This window comes from Prosopis cineraria, unplaced genomic scaffold, assembly GCF_029017545.1.
Source record: "Prosopis cineraria cultivar Desert tree isolate PC_DT_omini unplaced genomic scaffold, ASM2901754v1 PC14, whole genome shotgun sequence".
Taxonomy (NCBI): domain Eukaryota; kingdom Viridiplantae; phylum Streptophyta; class Magnoliopsida; order Fabales; family Fabaceae; genus Prosopis; species Prosopis cineraria.
In genome coordinates, this window is record NW_026555345.1 from 3085379 (window position 1) to 3105499 (window position 20121).

Below are 20121 nucleotides of genomic sequence, written 5' to 3' on the forward strand. Positions count from 1 at the left end.
TTTTTCTCTATGTCAAGGTTTTTGCACTACTGACCATCGCTTTGCAGTTGAGCCTCGTTGATTCATCTCTTCGGTTGCTTGCCTAGTCGCAGCCCCATCATGCTCTATTTTTTCTACATGGGGATTTTGGACTTGCTTTGAAGGACAAACATCATGTTTGTGATCATAAACCCCACAGATAGTGCACAACATATGTAACCCTTCATAGTCTAAATAATAATCTTCATTATCTAATCTAAAACCAGACATAAGTTGCTTGGTTAGATCAACTAACATAAATTCTGGCAAAGTGACCCCCTAAGTTGGCAAGAAGTATGAATATCCACTTTGATTGTCTTATTGATTCTGTTTCCCATATGAGTCAGGGCTTCATTGTCATAATATTCTAAGAACACCTTTGGTACTTGCACCCAACACGCCACCTTATTAATGATAGCACTTTAAGGTTTAAATTTAGGCTCCCATAGTCTTACTGTTAGATAATGGTTGTATATCATCGAAGGACCTCCAGTTAGAGCCATGAAATAATCCTCCTTGTTGGACAGCTTAACAACAAAGGAACCATGGCCGACATTTATTAGTCTGATTACCCCTTTCTTTGCCCACATAGCTTGCAGTCTTGTTTCCAGCGTCTTAAAACCAATTATTCTATCCAACAATTTAACTATTACAGCTCTTATTTTTCCAAGCTCTGTATAGCCTCTTCTTAACTAATGAAGAGAATACAAAGGTTGGAAATTTCTTTTTGGATCTTCAATGGTATCAAACAGTGGCTCGTTATCTTCCGCCTTAGATATAGCCATCTATTCATCATCAGAGCATTCTATGTCAGCCTTCTCCGACTCTTCATCAGATGAGTAATCCTCTCTGTTGCTACCTTTTAGTTTTTCTATAAAGGTTGCCTTCCTAATAGTTCCTTTCATTTTCTTCTCTCCTTTTGCATTTAGCTTAAGCCAATGCCCTTGGAGGATGTCCATGCCTATTGCATTCTTTATCTTCTTAAAGCTTTGATCCAGTAACTCATCTTCTTTTACAAACTGAGGATGCTTAGATTGGAGAGTGAGTTTCGTAGTTGCGAGTGAAAGAGCCATTCCGTAAACAAAGAGCTGCTACGCATTCAAGCTGTGTTGTGATCGGATGTTTACATGCTTGTAACTTGAATAGGATCCAAATCAAAGTATTAAAAATTGGACATGAATAAGTCGAAACAATAATCAAGAGTTGGTTTCAACTAAGGGTCAACTAAGAATAAATTAATCATGATTAAAATAATATAATTTAATTAAAATATACAACATATTCACATTTGATTATAAAAAAATACTCCATTCAAACTACAGTATATATCATCATTAATTAATTCACATTTAATTTTTTAAAAATATCCATACTTTTTCATTTATACCCTTTTAAGAGTTCCTAATAACATGTGCAAAATCTTCAAATAAAGAGTATTTAAGGACAAGGAATTACAAAAGCAAGGGTATAAATGAAAAAAGAAACATAAAATTTACTCAATGTCCTATAATTTAAATTAAGAGGTGCTTCTAGAAAGTAATTTATATTGAGGCATGAAGGAAGTAATATTTAAATAAAAGAAGTCGTTATTTCTCAAGCAAATCCCACTATGTGGGGCCATTATCACTAATAACAGTTTAATAGGTATTTCGAAGATAGACCTTAACATTTTTATTTAATATGATTTTATGTTGTAGGACTCAAACTTGAGACTTTAGGATTTCTTAAGCAATTGAATCAAGAATCCCTCAATAATTCAAGGGTGGATGTGAAGCTAGACCAATGTATGTTTATTCTCTTGATTGATTTTTATATTTTGGTTTGAATTATTTTTTGTAATTATTATTTTCATTATAATCAAAATCCCAATTCCTCCCCACTATGGATTGGCACAAAAAAAAAAAAAATCTTCTTCACGATGCACAGAAGTTAAATTAGGTACTTCCCATATATGTTATCCTTAGTCCTTACAGCTCCATTTATTTTTAGAAGTATAAAGGCTTTCCATTTTTGGATGTTGGCAGGAGAAGCAAAAGTAAAATAATTTCTAGTCGGATAAATTTTAAGAAAAATTTCAATAAAAACTATAGATGTTACTTATCTTTAAATCATAACTAATAGACTCTAAAATTTTACCATGGGGCTAGGGGATTAAATGGAAATTATGTTTTGATAACAAATTATTGAAATACCCTTTATTAATTTTTAAAAATATTTTAATCACCGTCACTAGCTAGACTGCCACTGGGACTCCGATGACCACAAAGCCACCTAAGCTTCATAGAAATATGATGCAACACACACACACACACACACACACACACACACACACACACACACACACACACACACACACACATGATGCAACACACACACACACACACACAAACAAAACCCCAAACCACTCTCCTCTTATAATATAAATATAACTTGTTAAAATACTAACTCAACTTATTATTTTTAAGAAAACCAAGTTTTTAAAAAAAAAATTCAAGTGAATAAATAAAGTTAAGTAATTAAACAAATTCTATTAAAAAATAAATAAATAAAGTTATGTGATTAATAAGTAATGCAATTCAATTGAAAAGGTCATGGTTTTAATAAGTAAAGTTAAATAAGCAGTAAGTCTTGTTAAAGAATTAATAAATAAAGTTAAGTAATCAATATAATAACTTGTTAATTCTTCAACAGGACTTGTTAATTACTTAAATTACTTGTTAAATTCGTGATTCTCTTAATTGAATTGCATTACTTGTTAATTACATAATTTTTATTTGTTAATTACTTAACTTTAATTGTTAAATTCATGATTTCCTCAATCGAATTGCATTACTTGTTAATTACATAACTTTATTTGTAAATTCCTCAATAGGATATGTTAATTACCTAACTTTACTAATTAAATTCATGACTTCTCAACCGAATTACATTACTTGTTAATCGTATAACATTACTTGTCAATTTTTCAACAGGACTTGTTAATTACTTAACTTTTTTTATTCACTTAGTCTTCTATTTGAAAACTTAGTTTACATTAGAACAAAGTTGACTTAGTTTTCTCACAAAATGAATTTAAGATTCTAACAAGTTGTATTTATATTATGAGAAGAGAGTGGTTTGGGGTTTTGTGTGTGTGTATCATCGGCAACAATAACTAAAATAATTTTAAAAATAAATAAAGAGTATTTCAATAATTTGTTATGAAAAATATAATTTTCATATAACTTCATGGTCTTGTAGTAAAATTTCAAAATTTATTGAATACAATTTGAAGATAAGTTGCATTCATAATCGTTTATTGAAATTCTTTCAATATTTTACTTGTTCTCCGAATATTGTCTTACCATGCAACTTTTATATTGTCCATCCATAGTATTTTCATTAAATCTATTTTCGACCTTAATTTTCATTAAATCTTTTCTCAATTTGTTTTATGTAAAGAAATTCACATGAAGTTTACAAATAAGGAGCACTCATCACTCATATATTCAAGTAAGTAAAAGCACGTAAATTATTGCAAAAAAAAAAATCATGTAAATTTTAAAAATATAAAATCATAAATTAAATCATTTAAAGTATAAACTAGATTAATTTCTTTAAAATTAGTAAATGAGCTTATAGAGAAGAGATTTTAATAATGTATTGTTAATTAAATATTAAGAACTTGATGAGGATTTTAAATAAAGACATGAGAATTATAATTTAATTACATTAATATATAATTTAACTCTAATGAAATACACACTCTAATTTGAATGAATTTTGAGGCTGCATGCCCGCAAACTATCTAATCTAGCCAACAGAATTTTCATTTCCTGTCAAAAGAAGAAATCACTCGCCGTTAATCTTGGTCCTCCTGTTTCCTGTCCCACTCCCCCCCCCCCCCCCGCCTCTCCCTCTCTCTCTCTCTCTCTCTCTCTCTCTCTCTCTCTCGCTAATTTAGCAGTTTTCTTCTTTTTTTTTCCTTTTTTTTTTAATTATTCGACTTTATGCATTCCTCATAGAAAGATTTTTAGGGGATGGTCAGTAGGCCCTCTTCCGCTTCAGGATCTTCAGCTTCGTCTGAAGGATTTATGTGGAACTTGGCATAATCTCCACAGGTGCCCTTCCTTTTGCTTGTTCACTCAAATTTTAACAATCAATCTGTTCACTTGTCGGGGAAACCAATTTTGTCGAGGCTTGTTCAATTTCTCAGGAGATACCCCAATCAGCATGACTAATTGTTTTACTTGACTTTGTTGTTAATAATCTCTCCTACCCTTCTTTTAGATTATGACACTCGTATGAGCTTCTGTGTATTGAGTTCCTTGCTTTTTCTTCGCAAGACTCGCTGTTATCTAACCCCAAGATAACAAAGAATGCAATAAAAATTTGCCAAAGCGGATGACTCTACTCCCTATCCTGTAAATATGAAAATTTTGAGTGAAGCGTGCTATTTTTTTAAAATTATATATATATATATATTTATATATATTCCCTGTTACAATTTCGCTTAATTTAGCTTTATCATGCCAAAATGGATCAAAGCATATGCGTTAATTTGAAAAATGTTTGGTTGAAATTCGTTGTTGTTAGAACTTTCACATGAAAATGATTTTTTTTTGGGGGGGGGGGGTTATTTGGTCAATATAAAATTTTGATAGCCCGTGTTGGCTGTGGTGCAAGGTGAGTTGAGGTGATTCATTATGAAATGTTATGATGGACTGGACTGATGATCGTTATAGGGAAGGATGAAGTTTAGAGTTATTTTATGTCTGGACTTTACCCTTTTTAGCATCATTCTGGATCTTTAATCTCATTCTTACAGTTCCCCTACAAATTTTTGGGATCATTTAATCTATAATGTAGATCAATGTTGCTTCAGCTTTCTAGGCCCCTGATGTAGTAATTTACAAATTTTAATTACTATTTGTTAGTCCTGTTTCTGCAGCACTTTGACTCTTGACCAGTTTCCGATGGAGCATCAAAAATATTTTCTTTTTAGTTTCATCTTCCTCATTCTCTGGGTCTCGCTTCCTTTTTCCTTGCTTGTACAATGAGTAGGCTTATGGCCAGAGCATCCATGGTTGTAACCTTGCCATATTCACAAATCACAACAAAAGGATGTGTGTGTGTGTGTGTGTGTGTAAAGATATTTATGGTGAAATTTTGTGTTTGATGATTCCTTTGAAACATTCTGTGCAGGAACTTTTGAGAGGTGAAATGATGGGGACCTCAAATAGATCTACATCAATAGGGTCTTCAGAATTGTCAGAGCAGAAGGACAAAGATACAACTGTTTCAAATGCAAACTTGCCTCAATGTCCTTTGAACCAGCAACCTAGTTCCTTGGTTGGTCCGGTCGCTATACTTTGGGATATTGAAAATTGTCCTGTTCCAAGTGGTGTGCGCCCTGAAGATGTTGCTGGGAATGTAACAATGGCTTTGCGGGTGCATCCAATAATTAAAGGGGCTATTGTGATGTTTTCTGCTTATGGGGATTTCAATACTTTCCCCAGGCGACTCAGAGAGGGTTGCCAAAGAACTGGTGTTAAACTCACTGATGTTCCCAGTGGAAGAAAAAACGCTGCTGACAAAGCTATCTTGGTTGACATGTTCTTGTTTGCCCTTGACAACCAACCACCTTCTTCTATAATGCTGATATCTGGAGACATTGATTTTGCTCCTGCACTTCATGTTCTTGGTCAACGGGGATATACTATCATTCTTGCCGTCCCTGCTGAGGTTGGTATGCCAACTACCTTTAGCAGTGCTGGTAAATTTGTTTGGGATTGGCCTAGCATTGCTTGTGGAGAAGGTTTTGTGCCCTCCTTAAAGGCTCTGGTTCCACCTCATGCTGTTCCAACTGAGGTTGCTGGAGATCTTATAGGGTGCCACATAAATGGCAACTTTGATGGACTAAATGAAGAAGCTATTTTTTATGGAGGGATCTCACAGAACTACCATAACTCTAAGTGCTCCTCATTTGTGTCACAATCTCTGTCTGAATACAAAAGTGATGCATTGAACGCGTCATTCTTTCCAGCAGCTTTGAGGTCACATAGCCTACCATCCACTCTGAACGTTTCAGGAGGATCTATGCCATTTCCTACTGACCAAAATGAATGCCCATCATGGGTACAACCTGGGGATTTGAATGGTGTCAAGTGTCAGCTGGTAAAGTTGCTTGAACTTTCTGGAGGTTGTTTGCTTATGGCACAAGTTCTTCCGGAGTATCATAAATATTTCGGGAGGCCTCTCTCTGTGTCTAAATACGGTACACGCAAATTATTGAATCTTTTCAAGAAAATGGGCGATCCATTTTCTGTGGAAGGGAAAGGACACCAGAGATTTGTGTATCTTCAAAGCTGGAAGGCATGCCCAAATGTACCACCTCCTTTGTCTCAGGCAAACAATGATGAGAAAGGAAGAGGGATTCAGGAAGAGAATGCGGATAGTGCCTGTGCTGGTTGCTCTATAGGTGAAGAAAGAGTAGTCACAGAGGAGCATGATAAGAGAAGCAGCATAGAAAAGGATCACCGAGGGAAAGGAGCCAGAAGTGAAATTCATGACCGAATTCTTGAGCAATTCAAGCATGAGTTGCAAGAGATTCTCGTAATTTATTCTGGTCCAGTATTCATAGATTGTTTTGATGACATTTACCAGCTACGTTACAAGAAGCCCCTGGAATACCAGAGATTGGGCGTGGGCAAGTTAGAGGAATTGTTTGAGAAAGTGAGTGATGTGGTAGCGCTGCATGAGGAACCAGTAAGCAAGAGGAAGTTTCTGGTTGCTGTGGATGGTTAGATTGTTATGCTTAGCTTCATTTTTTCTCTTTGTTTTCAAGTATTGTGAAGATGACTAGCAGGATTCGTGCTTGTTTTCTGTTGCCTGGCCCTGCATGGATCTGAATCTGGTTTTAAATTCTCCTCGTGTTGCTTATTCTTAGTCTTTGTCACGGATCAACCATTTATACGTGTCAGGGTATATGCCTATAAAGTAGCCTTTTGTCATTTGTACATCTATACATACGTATCATCTTAATATCAAGCGAGGTTCTGTTTACTTTACGTATGAATACAATCATTGATGTTTCTGCACTTTCCTTTCCATTTCTTCTGATCCTCACTATCTGTGTGCAAATGCTCTATAAACAGTAATGCGAATTGTATTTGTATATGATCTCGCTCTACCGGTCTTCACAACTAGGTCGGGCAACATTTAAATTACATCCACTGAATTTAAAGTCAGTATGTGAGAGCTTCCCACCAAATTCTGTTGTAGTCAAAGATGGTCAATTTTTTGACCTAGATATGAGATACAACATGATTCAGGTGATAAGATACTATCAAAATTATGTAGTGTTCAATTGAAATTCAAAGCATCATACCGTGTCTAACATTGACACAAAATAATGTGATATCAATGAACGCTACAACAAAACTATGTAGAGTCGAAAAGCAATTTGAAGAGTTGAACAGTGTTTCATTCGAGCGTGCGACACAGTAAAGCTCCATTTTGAAGTTACCAGTGCTTCCTATGTTAGCCTGATGAAGATTGAAGCCAATGATGATTCAAACTGAAAAAATATTTTGAGGGGACTCTGGAGATCCTGTCTCAAGTAAGAAACTTCTACTGCAATATGACCTGGATGTGCTTGAAGAAGAAGCTAGATATCTTCCATCCCCACTGTGAAATTTTGGTTCATTTCTGTGCAATTTTCCCTTGCTTCTTCTGCCTGCTTGGTGATTTGTCCTATATTCTTCATCTTCAACAGCTTGTAAGAATTCATTGTGTATTGGCTCTGAAGTCTCATACAGAAGCCTAAGGACCTGTTTTATTGAAGGCCTAGCCTTGCCTTCTCTCTGGGTGCACCATCCTACTATGGAGACCACTGTTTGGAGCTGATCCAAATCAAAAGATTCCCTCACATTGGGATCCACTAACTCCATCAATCTTGATTCAGATTCCATGAATGGTTGTGCCCATTCTACCAAATTCTTATTATCTTGAATAGCTCGTCTTCCAGTTATAATCTCTAATAATAGCACACCAAAACTGTAAATATCGCTTTTCTCGGTGAGTTCTTGAGTAACAATATATTCCGGATCCATGTAACCTGGAATGCATTTTACATCTAGAGTTCAGCAAAATCCATGAAGATTCGTGTACAATTATTAGCCTGCTCCAAGAAAGAAATTGGAAAATTAGAAGAAGAAAAATTAATATGGAAAGAATTTTACACCTGGAGTTCCCCGGATATCAGTATTTACTGGTTCAAAGCATATAGAACCATCTTCGGAAGCATGTGCCAGGCCAAAATCAGCTAACTGTGGGGCAAAGTAATGATGCAGTTCAGATTTTGCATTTATAAACACTTTATTTTTAGAGCTGTATGAAACATTCATATTCATGTGATATACATTTAACTAGAAATTTTCAGGCATTCAGGCAATTTGATTCTGACAGTTACCGAACCTTTGCAACAAATTTCTCATCCAGTAAGATGTTGCTAGACTTAATGTCCCTGTGGCAGAGAGGAGGATCGCAATAGAAATGAAGGTACTCCTGTACATGCAACCAAAAAATAAATAAATAAATAAAATAAAACAATTGAATTTTTTTTTTTTTAAAAGTAAACAAACACAAAGTATCATACTCCACAAATTACCAGGGCATTAGCCACGTCAATGGCAATTTGGATTCTAGTTCGCCAACTTAGAGGTGTTTTCCCAGGGGCTGCACAAAAATGAGAGGATTCAATACAATATAGATGAAATACGCTTTAGGTTTTCAGAGGAAACTACCTATTTCATTTATCTCTGTTCAGTGATACTAACCAAGTTAGAAACTCATGCTTCATAGAAATATCAAAAAATAAACAAATGCACGCACGCACGCACGCAGCCTCACAAAAAATGCACATGAACATGCACATGAGAAGTAAATAATATCCTCACAACAGTACTTGAAAATGTGTACAGCTATCAAGACTCATAAGACGTACAATGAAGATGATCTTTCAGGCTTCCATTTTCCATGTACTCGTACATCAGAAGCCTGTCATGAGTCAAGCAGAAGTTTTGGTTCACAGATACAGATGGTCAGACGGAACAATGCAAGCAAACACAAACAAGTACCTCTCATGTTTTTTTATGCAAAATCCTCTTAATGCAACTAGATGGCGGTGATGAAGCCGAGCAAGAAGCTCTATTTCTCTGCAGAACTCATCCCCCCTTTGCTCTGATGCTTTATCCATACGCTTTACTGCCATCACTAAGCCATCACCAAAATTAGCTTTATACACTGTTCCAAATCCTCCTTGCCCAATCACAGTGGTAAAGTTATCTGTGGCCTTCTTTATCTCACTATAGTTGAATTTCCGAAATGTAGATGAAGGACCTAAGCAAGTCATACAAATACAAAGGAAAGAAAGAAGTGAAGACAAATGAAAATTAATGATCTGTTATGCTTATGCTATCTCCAAGAATGGAATTAAGAATAAGAGCCAAAACCATACCATCCTGAAATATCCATGTTGCACAAGGGGGTAAGGCTTTTGACGAAGTTTTACTTAAATGATCAGGCCCCCCTAGCTCTCTGCTTTTTTGACGAATTAAAACAATCAAGACTATGAGCATCATAACCGCAACAGCTGTGACGGCAATACCAATACCTGGAATTAATGTCAAGTGGTATCTATGGTGATTTCTTTTAAGTGGTCCACCTAACAGCAATGGACTTGGACTCTCAGCAGCCGGAGGACTTGGAGAAGCCTCAGGAGTTGGCAAAGTAGATGGCTCTGAAGCTAGCACCAAAGATGCAATAATATGATTAGTCAAGTTTTACTATATTGATCACAATACAAAGAGTGCAATATGCATGGCAAAAGACTACTCACTTGGAAAAATCAAAAAAATTAGAGAGCAGTCATTTCATACATTATTGAATGAAAGTGTAAAACTAGCTTTGCCAGTATGTTCCAAGCATAGTTTAAGTCTGGAACAACACAAGAATATCTTTCCCATTGCACAACTTGTACAACCATTCCAGTTTTCCAAAGAGGCAATGGCACAGAGAACAATCTATAACAAATGAAGTAGACAAATCATCAACTTTTATTGGCTTCACATCTCACGTCAGTGAGAATGTAACAAACAAGTCTCATGCGCAAGCTTGTTCATGCCTTTGCATAAACACACGGACACAGTCAAAGACTTAGAAAGCCAAAGAGAAAAGGCATCATAACAATTCACAAATTATTACTAGTCTCACCAGTCGGCCCGAGAAGTCCTTGAACCCCAAAGAAACAGCTTGCAATTTCAATAGTAGACGCATCATCAACTTGGCTCGCCAATGCAGTAAATGTGGCATCACGGCATGTACTTAAGGTGATATTATCTTGTATACCTATTATATTATGTAGGTAACCAATGGCAGCATTCAAACATTTCTTGCAATCACTTTCCTTTACAGAGGCAATTTGCAATTTTCTGTGACCTCTCCAAATCTGGGAGATTGCAGCATCTGTGTGACAGTAGTTCGACCTTTACACTCATAATTAACCGGGACTTTCGTCCCAAAACCACAGAAAACAGCTGCATTTGGTGGAACTCCATAAAGTTGCAAGGTCTCAGTTATGGTCTGGAGGCAGAAGTCAGAAGCATCTGGAGGAACTCCAAGGTTGGCTGTTCCATTGGCATATCGAGCAACAGAAACAGCAATATTAGCATTAATATAGCGACAACATTTATTTCTGTCACCTTGGTCAGAGCAGACAGAGGATGCCATTGTAAAGTTTGAGGTGCTTAAATCCAAGGGGCAATCTGCAAAAGCAGCAGCCATATGAGATTACTAGTCTCAGTTTTAAATTAATTGCCTTCACTGCAATATAAGCTAACAAGTCTTTCTGTGATTTTATGAATTAATTTCCTCTTCAGAACATGGTTATAATCATAGTACATCAAGTTATAGGATTTACAGAGCACTGAAGTTTCAGTCATTGCAATTCTATTTTATGCAACCGTGTTAGAGGCAAAAACTCTAATAATAGTCACGAGTTCATTAAGACACATCTCTTCCTGCTTCTTCAAAGCAAACCTTTGCAAAAATGACTGAAAGTTCTGATTCCAGGAATTTATTAGGTTATAAGCACTAATAGGTAAACAATCAACAATTATTTCGAAGAAGCAAATGTGGTACTAACACCAGATTAAGAAGGCTCACATAAACAATGCCACACGTTCCCAGCTTCCCCATCTATAACCTGAGATGGGTCAGCCAAAAGCAGCAAATTTTGTGTTTTTTTTCCCCATAAAAACAAAACAAAAAGAAAGCAACAAACCAAAGCATTTCTTTGTCTTCTCAAGTCGCTCACAGAAAAGGCGCAAGCCAATAGGATAGTGATGATAAAGCACAACTAAGAAAGGAAAGAACCATTAAATGAACCAACCAGCCATTATTGCACGAAGCTGCACTCCCAAAATGGCCAAAAGCCCAAAGAACAAAAAGGCAACCCCACGAACATGGTTGAGTTGAATTTGAACAAGAAGAAATTACTTGAAGGCAAAGCGCAAGAAAGCTTATATTAGCCCATACACGGAAACCCGATGAATCAACAACTCTCAAAGAAACATAAGACGGTGCTGCAACGGAACTGCAACAACAAGGGTTGAGAGAGACGAGAGGGCAGCAGCGACATCAGAGTCAGCAGGTGACCCATGAGCGCGTGAAAGAGTGCGTGGGCGTGACCGTGAAATAACCCACCACTACAGTTTCGAGTTGAGAGATTGGTCCTAAATAAATGCAGAAAGGATGGGACCCAGAACCTCGTAGGTAGCTGAACAGGAGAACGAAAGAATTATTGTAAATCAAAAAAATTTAGTAATTTAGATTTAATAATTTTTAAAAATATAGATTTAATTTTAACAATTTAAATTTACAATTTAAAAATAATAAAAAAAAAGTTAGTGAGACGTCGGCTGCATATTCCCAAAAAGCATAGGCCTAGAGGCATGGCTGAGAAAAAGTCACTCAATTTGGGGTTTGAAGCAGCCGCTTTCCCAGAAATTCTAGCCACAGTAAGTAACCATTAGTGCAATGCAAATATCTTCTTTAAAGCAGCTTCTTCCTTTCGTACCCATTAGTTTAAGGAGGAGGTATTTCGGATAGAGAAGACTTACATGAAAGGTGACTTGTGCAACAAAAAGTCAAACAGATTAAACGTAAATGTGAAGCTTTATCTTTGTCAAAAATAATTAATAAACCTTCACATAATCAACTGGAAAGAAAATGCTGGTGTTAGTTCCAGATCTAGACAGATAGATAAGTTTTCTTAATTCTCGTAAATTGAAGTTTAATGATTGAAGACAGGGTGACAATAATAGGATTGTATGAGGTGGCTAGCTAATAGATAATCAATTTTGGGTTTTAATATCCCACTGGCCAAAAGAAATTAGTGTGAATATTAAATGTGGAATTAGTTGTCAGAGAATAGTAGTATTAAGAGATTGATTAGAGGTAGGAGGAGGAAGCAAATAGGATAACGAACGAGGGACATGAACATGTTCGCATTTCCAAGTCATTTGCTTCTAATCTTATCTAATTACTTGATAAAATTGATCCCCTTTTAAACATTCAGAAAAATGAATGAATGGTCCCTCCCCGTCATGGAAGAGTCTGTAAATACTTGTGTTCACAAGTTTACCAAAATAAATAAATAAATAAATAAATACTTGTGTTCAGAAAAAATGTGTGAAATGGGGCATGGTCCCTCCCTTCTCGAATGCAGCAACTTTCTTGTCCTTTCTACATATATATATATATATATATATATAGATATGTATATGTATATGTATATGTATGTATGCACAGGCCCTCCAGGGGGAATGGGGAGTTCCGTGAGAAAACTAATTAAAAGGAGTAAGATGTTTTCACTCAAAACCTAAAAACAATTTTTTAGTCTTTTCTTCGTTTTTATATTAGTAGTTAAAATCGGGAGTAACTGTCCCAAATGGGAGAGATGACAAATAAGGTAGAGTAGTAGGAAAACATCATATATTAATTTAAAATTTTAAAGCTCAAATTTATAATTATAAATATTGGTTTCCTTTAATCTTGTTCGTAGTGAACAACAAATACCAGGTATGCTAAAAATGCTGAGTCTTAATTGATAACAAAAGGGTTTCAAACTCCCTTACCACAATTTACTCGGATGTGAAAAGATACAAGGCTTTAGTAGAACAAGTGTTTGATTGTTATTGAAATGTAAAAATATTATAGACCTAAAATTGAAAACTAAAAAGGACTCACGGATGTAAAATTTGCAAGTCTTTAATTGATTATTGACTAATTTCTTCTGTATTTTCTTCTTTTATTCATAGTGTCAAAGTAACAGTAGCCTCCTCCTTGAAACCTAGCACTTTTCGCCGAAGAATCAGGCATCTCGCGAAACTCATGGCACGGTTTTTATTTCATACTCTCTATTTTGGTAACTAACCCATTTCATTGAGATACTTAGGCATAGATTTCAGCATTACTTAAGATCGTGTCTTCGTGCCAGCAATCTAATATTTGCAGCTGGCGAGATTTTAGCATGTTTACTTATTGTGGCCTTTTATTGAGCCTCGAGGCCGGCCCCTTTCATTTATATTAGGCCTGACACTTCAATTACTTAGCCCAACTAGCCCTATGACCTATTTAAATGATGTATATATTTAGCCTAAACAATGCCTTCCGCATGCCAATGACTGGTAACATAAGTTATGTGGCACGTTTGAAAAAAAAACTAAAATGTCACTTTGCTTCTGAGTGCCCTTTGCTGATATAAACTCATTTCTTTTTTCTAGTCACTTTCTGCCATTTCTTGGACTTCAAGTATTCAATCTTCTGCAATCCTCTTACTTTAACTCTCAAATGGCTTCCTCCGCTTTTGTAGCTTCTTCTATCGCTGATTCATCTTCCACCTCCACTAGGAGTCTACCTGATTCTCTAATGACTATCCAGAATCCCGTTCAATGGTCTGAAAACCCTTTTTCTCTTTTAGATTGGTTCCCCATTCTAATAATTGCTCATTTCTTTACAAGAGGATTCGTCATTCCACGAATCGGTGGCTTTTCGGTAAGTTTCTCACTTCTCATGTTTAGCCCTTCTGTTTTATTAGAAAAGTACGTTAACTGTATTTTATTTTTCTCCAACACTTTGCCTTGGAGCTCTCAAATCTCCAGCAAGAGCGACGTCAAGTACCTGATAATCTCTCCCATCCTGTCTGAAGTCACAGCCCTTACTCAACTAAATTCATGGCTACTGACCTCCATTTGCAACTTCATCTTGGCCCAAACGACTTTGCCCTTCCTCAAGTCGTCCTATAGAAAACTCAAGAATTGGCCCCGATCTCCTTGTGCTTGGGTCAACTAGATGAGGTGTCTGAAGTCGGAGTATGCACCTCAATGGAAGGAGATGGGTCTGTGTGACCTAATCTAGCTATCCTTGGCTGACGTCAATGTCCCTGTTGAGCTTCTAACGGCCCTCTTAAGCTTTTGAGCTCCAGGCTGTAACGCCTTCATCTTCGAGCTCAACCCAATGTCCCTCACGCTATGAGACGTCTCCATGTTTCTAGGGCTACCCATCACTAAGGAGGAGAACTTCTACGCGATCCCTGAAAAGTATGACTCCTATACCACCCTCCCAACTGACTTGGAGAGCAAGATCAGGAGTGTAGGCTCCTAAATAAAGATCATGGAATTATTCTTCAAGAAGCCAGGTATTGAGCCCGTTACTACTATGGAGCATTTGGTCGTTATATGGATCCTATTGAGTTAATGGATCTTGGCCCCGAGGGGAGGAAAGCTCGTGCAGCTACACTTAAGGATCGCTCAGTCCCTGCTCTGCGACAATCAAATAGCCTTGGGGACGATGTTTTTGTGTCATCTCTATGACAACATGAGGGAGTTGTTGATAAAGAAACCTTTCAGCAACTTCCATAGACACTTCTAGTTTCTAAAGCTTTAGATAACGGCTTACTTCCCACTTTTGCGGTGGGAGCCTTTCCTAGATGATTCCCGTACCAACCACCCCTTCACCTGTTTCTTGAGTGGTCATCCACTGACCGACTCAAAGAACTTCTTTGAGTTCTTTAGCCAACAAAGCTGGTCTTTGGGGAAGACCTTGAAGGCCTTTAATATTTCAAACCACTGCCTCTCCACCTAGTACAAGCACATAGTGGAATGGAAGAACAAGCTTGCCGAACAACTTAGGGATGAGGTTTTTCTCTCAGCCACTACTCTTAAGAAGATATGGCTGTCATACACTGGCTCTTCCTCTAAGTCTTGAGGGTCTACTTGGAGTCTTATCATCCTCAACTGGTAGCGAGCAAGTTTGGACTGAGCCATTGCATCCCTTGGGGCTTGTCCCCCCAAATCAGCGTGGAGCTGTTGGATAGGGAGGCTATCGACCAAATAGTGTAACAGCCCTCTGGGTTACTACTGCCTCTCCAGGGTCTTTTCCCAATGCTGGACAACACACATGTCACCACATGATTGTCGGCTTTCCCACTGGTGGTATAGTGGTTATTCCTCACCCTACTCTCACGGGGGTCTTTTGGAACCTCCCCAAACTCGAACCTCCAACCTTAGTTGACTCAGTGGTACCAGACTTTGCCTCAACTTTGTTAAGGTGATAGAGGTTGGAGGTTCGAGTTTGGGGAGGTTCTAAAAGACCCCCGTGAGGGTGGGGTGAGGAATAACCACTGTACCACCAGTGGGAAAGTCGGCAATCATGTGGTGACATGTGTGTTATCCAGCGCTGGGAAAAGACCCTGGAGAGGCAGTGGTGACCCAGAGGGCTGTTACATAAAAGGCACCTTTTATGTAACAGCACGGACTCACCCCACCCCACCAGGGGTCTTTTGTCGGTGTTGGGCGTGCCTCCCCTCACGGGACGGTCGCCAACTTTCCCACCAGTGGTATGATGGTTATTCCTCACCCCACCCTCACGAGGGTCTTTTGGAACCTCCCCAGACTCGAACCTCCAATCTCTACCACCTTAACAAAGTTGAGGCGAAGTTTAGTACCACTGAGTTAAGTGACTCAATGGTACCAGACTTCACCTTAACTTCGTTAAGGTAGTAGAGGTTGGAGGTTCGAGTCTGGGAAGGTTTCAAAAGACTCCCGTGAGGGTGGGGTGAGGAATAACCATCATACCACTGGTGGAAAAGCTGGCGACCGTCCCGTGAGGGGAGGCACGCCCAGCACCGACAAAAGACCCCCGGTGGGGTGGGGTGAGTCCGTGCTGTTACAAATAGCCATTCTACACACCGCTCAAAGGTAATGTAAGATGAAACTTGTAGATAGAGATGCTTGTCTCCGCTTCAATAAATGGTGGCCCCAGTGCTTTAGGCGCATAATAAAAAGTCACACCAGTAAGTATCACCTCTCGGGTTTGCCTTAGTTTTCTTTCTTTTGTCTCATACCCAAATCTAATGTCGTTTTTATTTTTTGTAGGCCGTGACTGGACGCAATCTCACGTGTCGATGATGTTCCTAAGGGGAAATATTGACGCCCCTGCTACTTTTGAGACCCAAATGGCCCTCTCATTGAGGACCGTGGTCCAAAAGATGAAGCAACACAACGCCTCATCCCAAGTCTCTACCCCCTCGATCTCCAGGAAACCCATGGCTAAGAGAATCTCCTCAAGTTATCTTAACAAAAGAGATGGTCCTGACAAGAGGAATCAGGCTCTATTTCCTTCACCTGATGTTAAGAGGAGGAAGAAGACAACACCTCCTCTACTCGACCAACCTTCCTCTGCTCCTCTCTTGACCAGGCCTACTCCTTAAAAAGGAAAGCACATACACAAGTGCCAACAGATGATGATCTTATTAGTAGATTCTGACGACAGCAAGGTGAGTCCTCTTCAACATGGGGAGAAGGAGACCCAGCTCCCAGATCCTCGAGTGATCACTTCCCCCATCTCTGCCAATCCTGAGCCAACACCCATGGATTCGACTGAAGTCACTTAAGAGGTAGCTTAAGTGGTGACAGAGTATACTGAAGCTCTGGGGGTTGCTATGTCTATTGCAGCCTCAGTTGGTGTTGTCAGTCCTGAAGACATCGGGGTTGAAATCAACTAGGGAAGGGCTTTTGTCATAGCCCTAAGTGGTGAGTTAGAGCTTGAAGTCCAAGGTCCCGCCTCCACCAAAGGCCCCAGAATACTCTCCCCCATCAGCTCAATATCACCCCAACTTATCAAGTGTTCAAGAAGTCCAGGGTTTTGAGAAGTCCCTGGAGGGATCTCAAGCAATGACTATAAATAATGTCTTAGTTTTCTTGGTCTCTTTTTGAGGAGTCTAGGTGCGGGGACAGACTAATTCCTCCACTCTTATAGCTGTGTAGAGAAGGCCTTATGCTCAGCAGCACGGTCTGAGCATACTCCTCCCCCTTTCACGAGTAAAGACAAAGCACTCATAGACCCAATTCAGGTATTGACTTATTTTGCTCTTGTCCCTCTAGTTCCTTTTTTGTCTTTTTACTGACCTTACTTTCTTTTCTTCAACTAGCTTTATTGGAGGCAGTTCCTATTGATACCCTTCTAGCTTGCATTCATGTCCCTAAAACGGACATGGTACTGGATGCTTGAAAGGTTGTATAATTCTAACTCAGCCATAATCCACTCGTCATTCTTGAATAAAATTTTGAGGAGATGATTTAGGCTCTCGAGGCTGTGGAGAAGGCAGTCTTCATGTCTAAGTTAGCGCTCTTACGAGCTTAAGTCCCAGCATGTTATGGCATCATCAACCGATGCCGTAAAGAACTCTCCCTCCTATCAGAATATTTGAAGAACAATTAGTCTGTGAGGGACGAGTAACTTACCGGTAAGTCCCAGATAACCGCTACTATTGATTGAGTCCAAGAGATTGCCCCTCGCGTTGATCACCTCTAGGCGCTATAGGCTAAGGTAGCGGAATTGAGGTGCCGGCTAGCAACAACTGAAGAGGAGTTGGCGTGAGCTGAAGTTGAAGATGGTCTAGCTGAATCTGAACTGGAGATCGCTACTAAGGTTCTAGATAAGGCACGGGCCATATCGGATGCTAAGCTTTATTCTATGCTTGAGTTCAAGATGACCCTTACTCACCATCAAACCCTTTTTGAGAAGCTGGACTGGGCTTTAGCAACGTAGGAGACCATATATAGTCTTTTTGTAAATAATAGAAAATGTATTTTATTATTTCATTGTTTATTCTTTATTCTTTATTCCTGTACTCTACACCTTTTGTAACACGATTCGAATGTAATAAAGAGTAAAAAATTCTTTATTATTGTATGTCTTTTCGTATACCTTAAGGCCATTCTAAGCTTTGGGTCTTTTATTACTTTTTTACTATAATAACAGCTAATACTTCTTCAAATATTTTTCGTTTATGGCCCTTCTATGCAGAATTTCATTGATGTTAGCTAACATATACGTGCTACCTTTAAGTACTTCATTTACCTTAAACAGCCTTTCCCAGTTAGGCGAAAACTTGCCAAGCATTCGGTCTTTAGAACCAGGTGGTAACACAAGTTTCCACACGAGCTCGCCCGCCCAAAAATGTTTCCTTCTTATTCGTTTATTATATATTCTTAAAACTTCCTTCTTTTGGGCGATCATATGATTGAGTGCTTGTAAGTGAATTTCATCTAACTGAATTAACTTATTCATCATAGCTCGTTATAGTCATCAGACGGTCTTCCTAGACTGCTCATAATGCGTAGTGAAGGGACTGCTATTTTCATAGGCAAAACGGCCTCGTGACCATATGTTACAAGCTCGTGCCCATAACTTCTCTCTAAGATATCCGGTACGCCCATAGTGTCTCAAGCAATCATACGTGCCATTCTTTAAGATTCTCTTCGATTGTCTTCTTTAGAATTTTGAGGATGATCTTGTTGGAAGCTTCAGCTTGTTTATTTATTTGAGGGTAGTATGACGAAGATGTCAATAACTTAATCCCACTTTCATTCGTGAAGGCTTTGAAGTCACTTTCAGTGAACATTGGCCCCTGGTTTATTGTAATCATTTGATAAATCCCAAATCGAAACATGATTTGTTCATATACGAAGTTAATAACGTCGTCCTGCTCTACTCTCTTCATAGGGACGGCCTCTACCTACTTAATGAAATAATTTGTAGCTACTAAGATAAATGAGTGGCCTTTAGATGAGGCTGGATAGATCTTCCCTATTATGTCTATAATTTATCCTCGAAAAGGCCATGGTTTGATGATTGGATGTATGTTTAATGCTGGCACTTGTTGTGTTGGCCTGTGAGTTTTGCATTTCTTACACCTTCTAACATATACAATGCAATCTCTCATCATTGATTGCCAATAATATCCATGCCTATACACTAATCATTGTATCTTTGGCCTTGACTGATGGGCCCTACATACTCCCTTATGTGCTTGTCTTAAGACCTTTATATAATCAGTGAAGGCCAATCATCTAAGTAATAAGCCGTCAGGGCCTTTCCTGTATAATTCATCTACAATTAAAATAAAGTGTTGAGTGTGTATCCTTATTTTGTAAGGGTGTCATTGATTGAGATCTTGTAGATAACTCTTAAAATCATCTTGCCAATCCCAGGCCAACCCTTGCAAGACCGCGTTGTATTGTACTGTCAAACCATGGGGAGCGACCGAGGAATGTTCTTTTCGTTTTACCATAATTATCTTTCTGGTGAGTCTAGGTGACAGCCTTAGTCGTGACACTATTTGAGCCAATTCATTGGCCTCCCAATTCTAAGCTTGAGGAACGTGAGTCAACGTTACTATCTCGAACTCTCTTAAAATCTAAGAAGTCCCAACATAATACATTACTAGAGTCGAGCTCTATACTTATACTCGCCAGTTAATTATTTGATAACTAGCTAAAAATCCCCTTCTATGAAGAATCTTAAGCCATGTGAGTAGTGCTTCGTATTCCACTTGATTATTATTACACTCAAAATCTAATTGAAGAGATAGTATTATTTTTATCCCCGTAGGAGAGGTTATCACTATCCCAATCCCATATGCCTGTTCAATACTAAATTTGTCGAACTTAAACACTTAAGGTCCCGGATCTATTAAGGACACAAGTAGTTCTTGCT

General features: G+C 38.2%; 2 protein-coding genes across 2 annotated transcripts; one reads left to right on the forward strand and one right to left on the reverse strand.

Moving 5' to 3' along the window:
• The first annotated feature begins 3960 nt into the window (after positions 1–3960).
• LOC129292864 (uncharacterized) lies at positions 3961–7067 on the forward strand. Its single transcript, XM_054930531.1, has 2 exons — positions 3961–4118; positions 5203–7067. Exon 2 carries the CDS (start codon positions 5221–5223, stop codon positions 6802–6804), a length of 1584 nt encoding a protein of 527 aa, XP_054786506.1. The 5' UTR covers positions 3961–4118; positions 5203–5220; the 3' UTR covers positions 6805–7067.
• A 259-nt stretch (positions 7068–7326) lies between these two features.
• Positions 7327–11790, reverse strand: LOC129292863 (probable receptor-like protein kinase At1g49730). Its single transcript, XM_054930529.1, is given in 10 exon segments — positions 7327–8116; positions 8243–8327; positions 8476–8565; positions 8669–8736; positions 9005–9057; positions 9138–9399; positions 9518–9805; positions 10273–10470; positions 10473–10823; positions 11450–11790. Coding segments are annotated over 10 exon segments (1947 nt in total). The 5' UTR covers positions 11457–11790; the 3' UTR covers positions 7327–7571.
• Positions 11791–20121: the final 8331 nt, after the last annotated feature.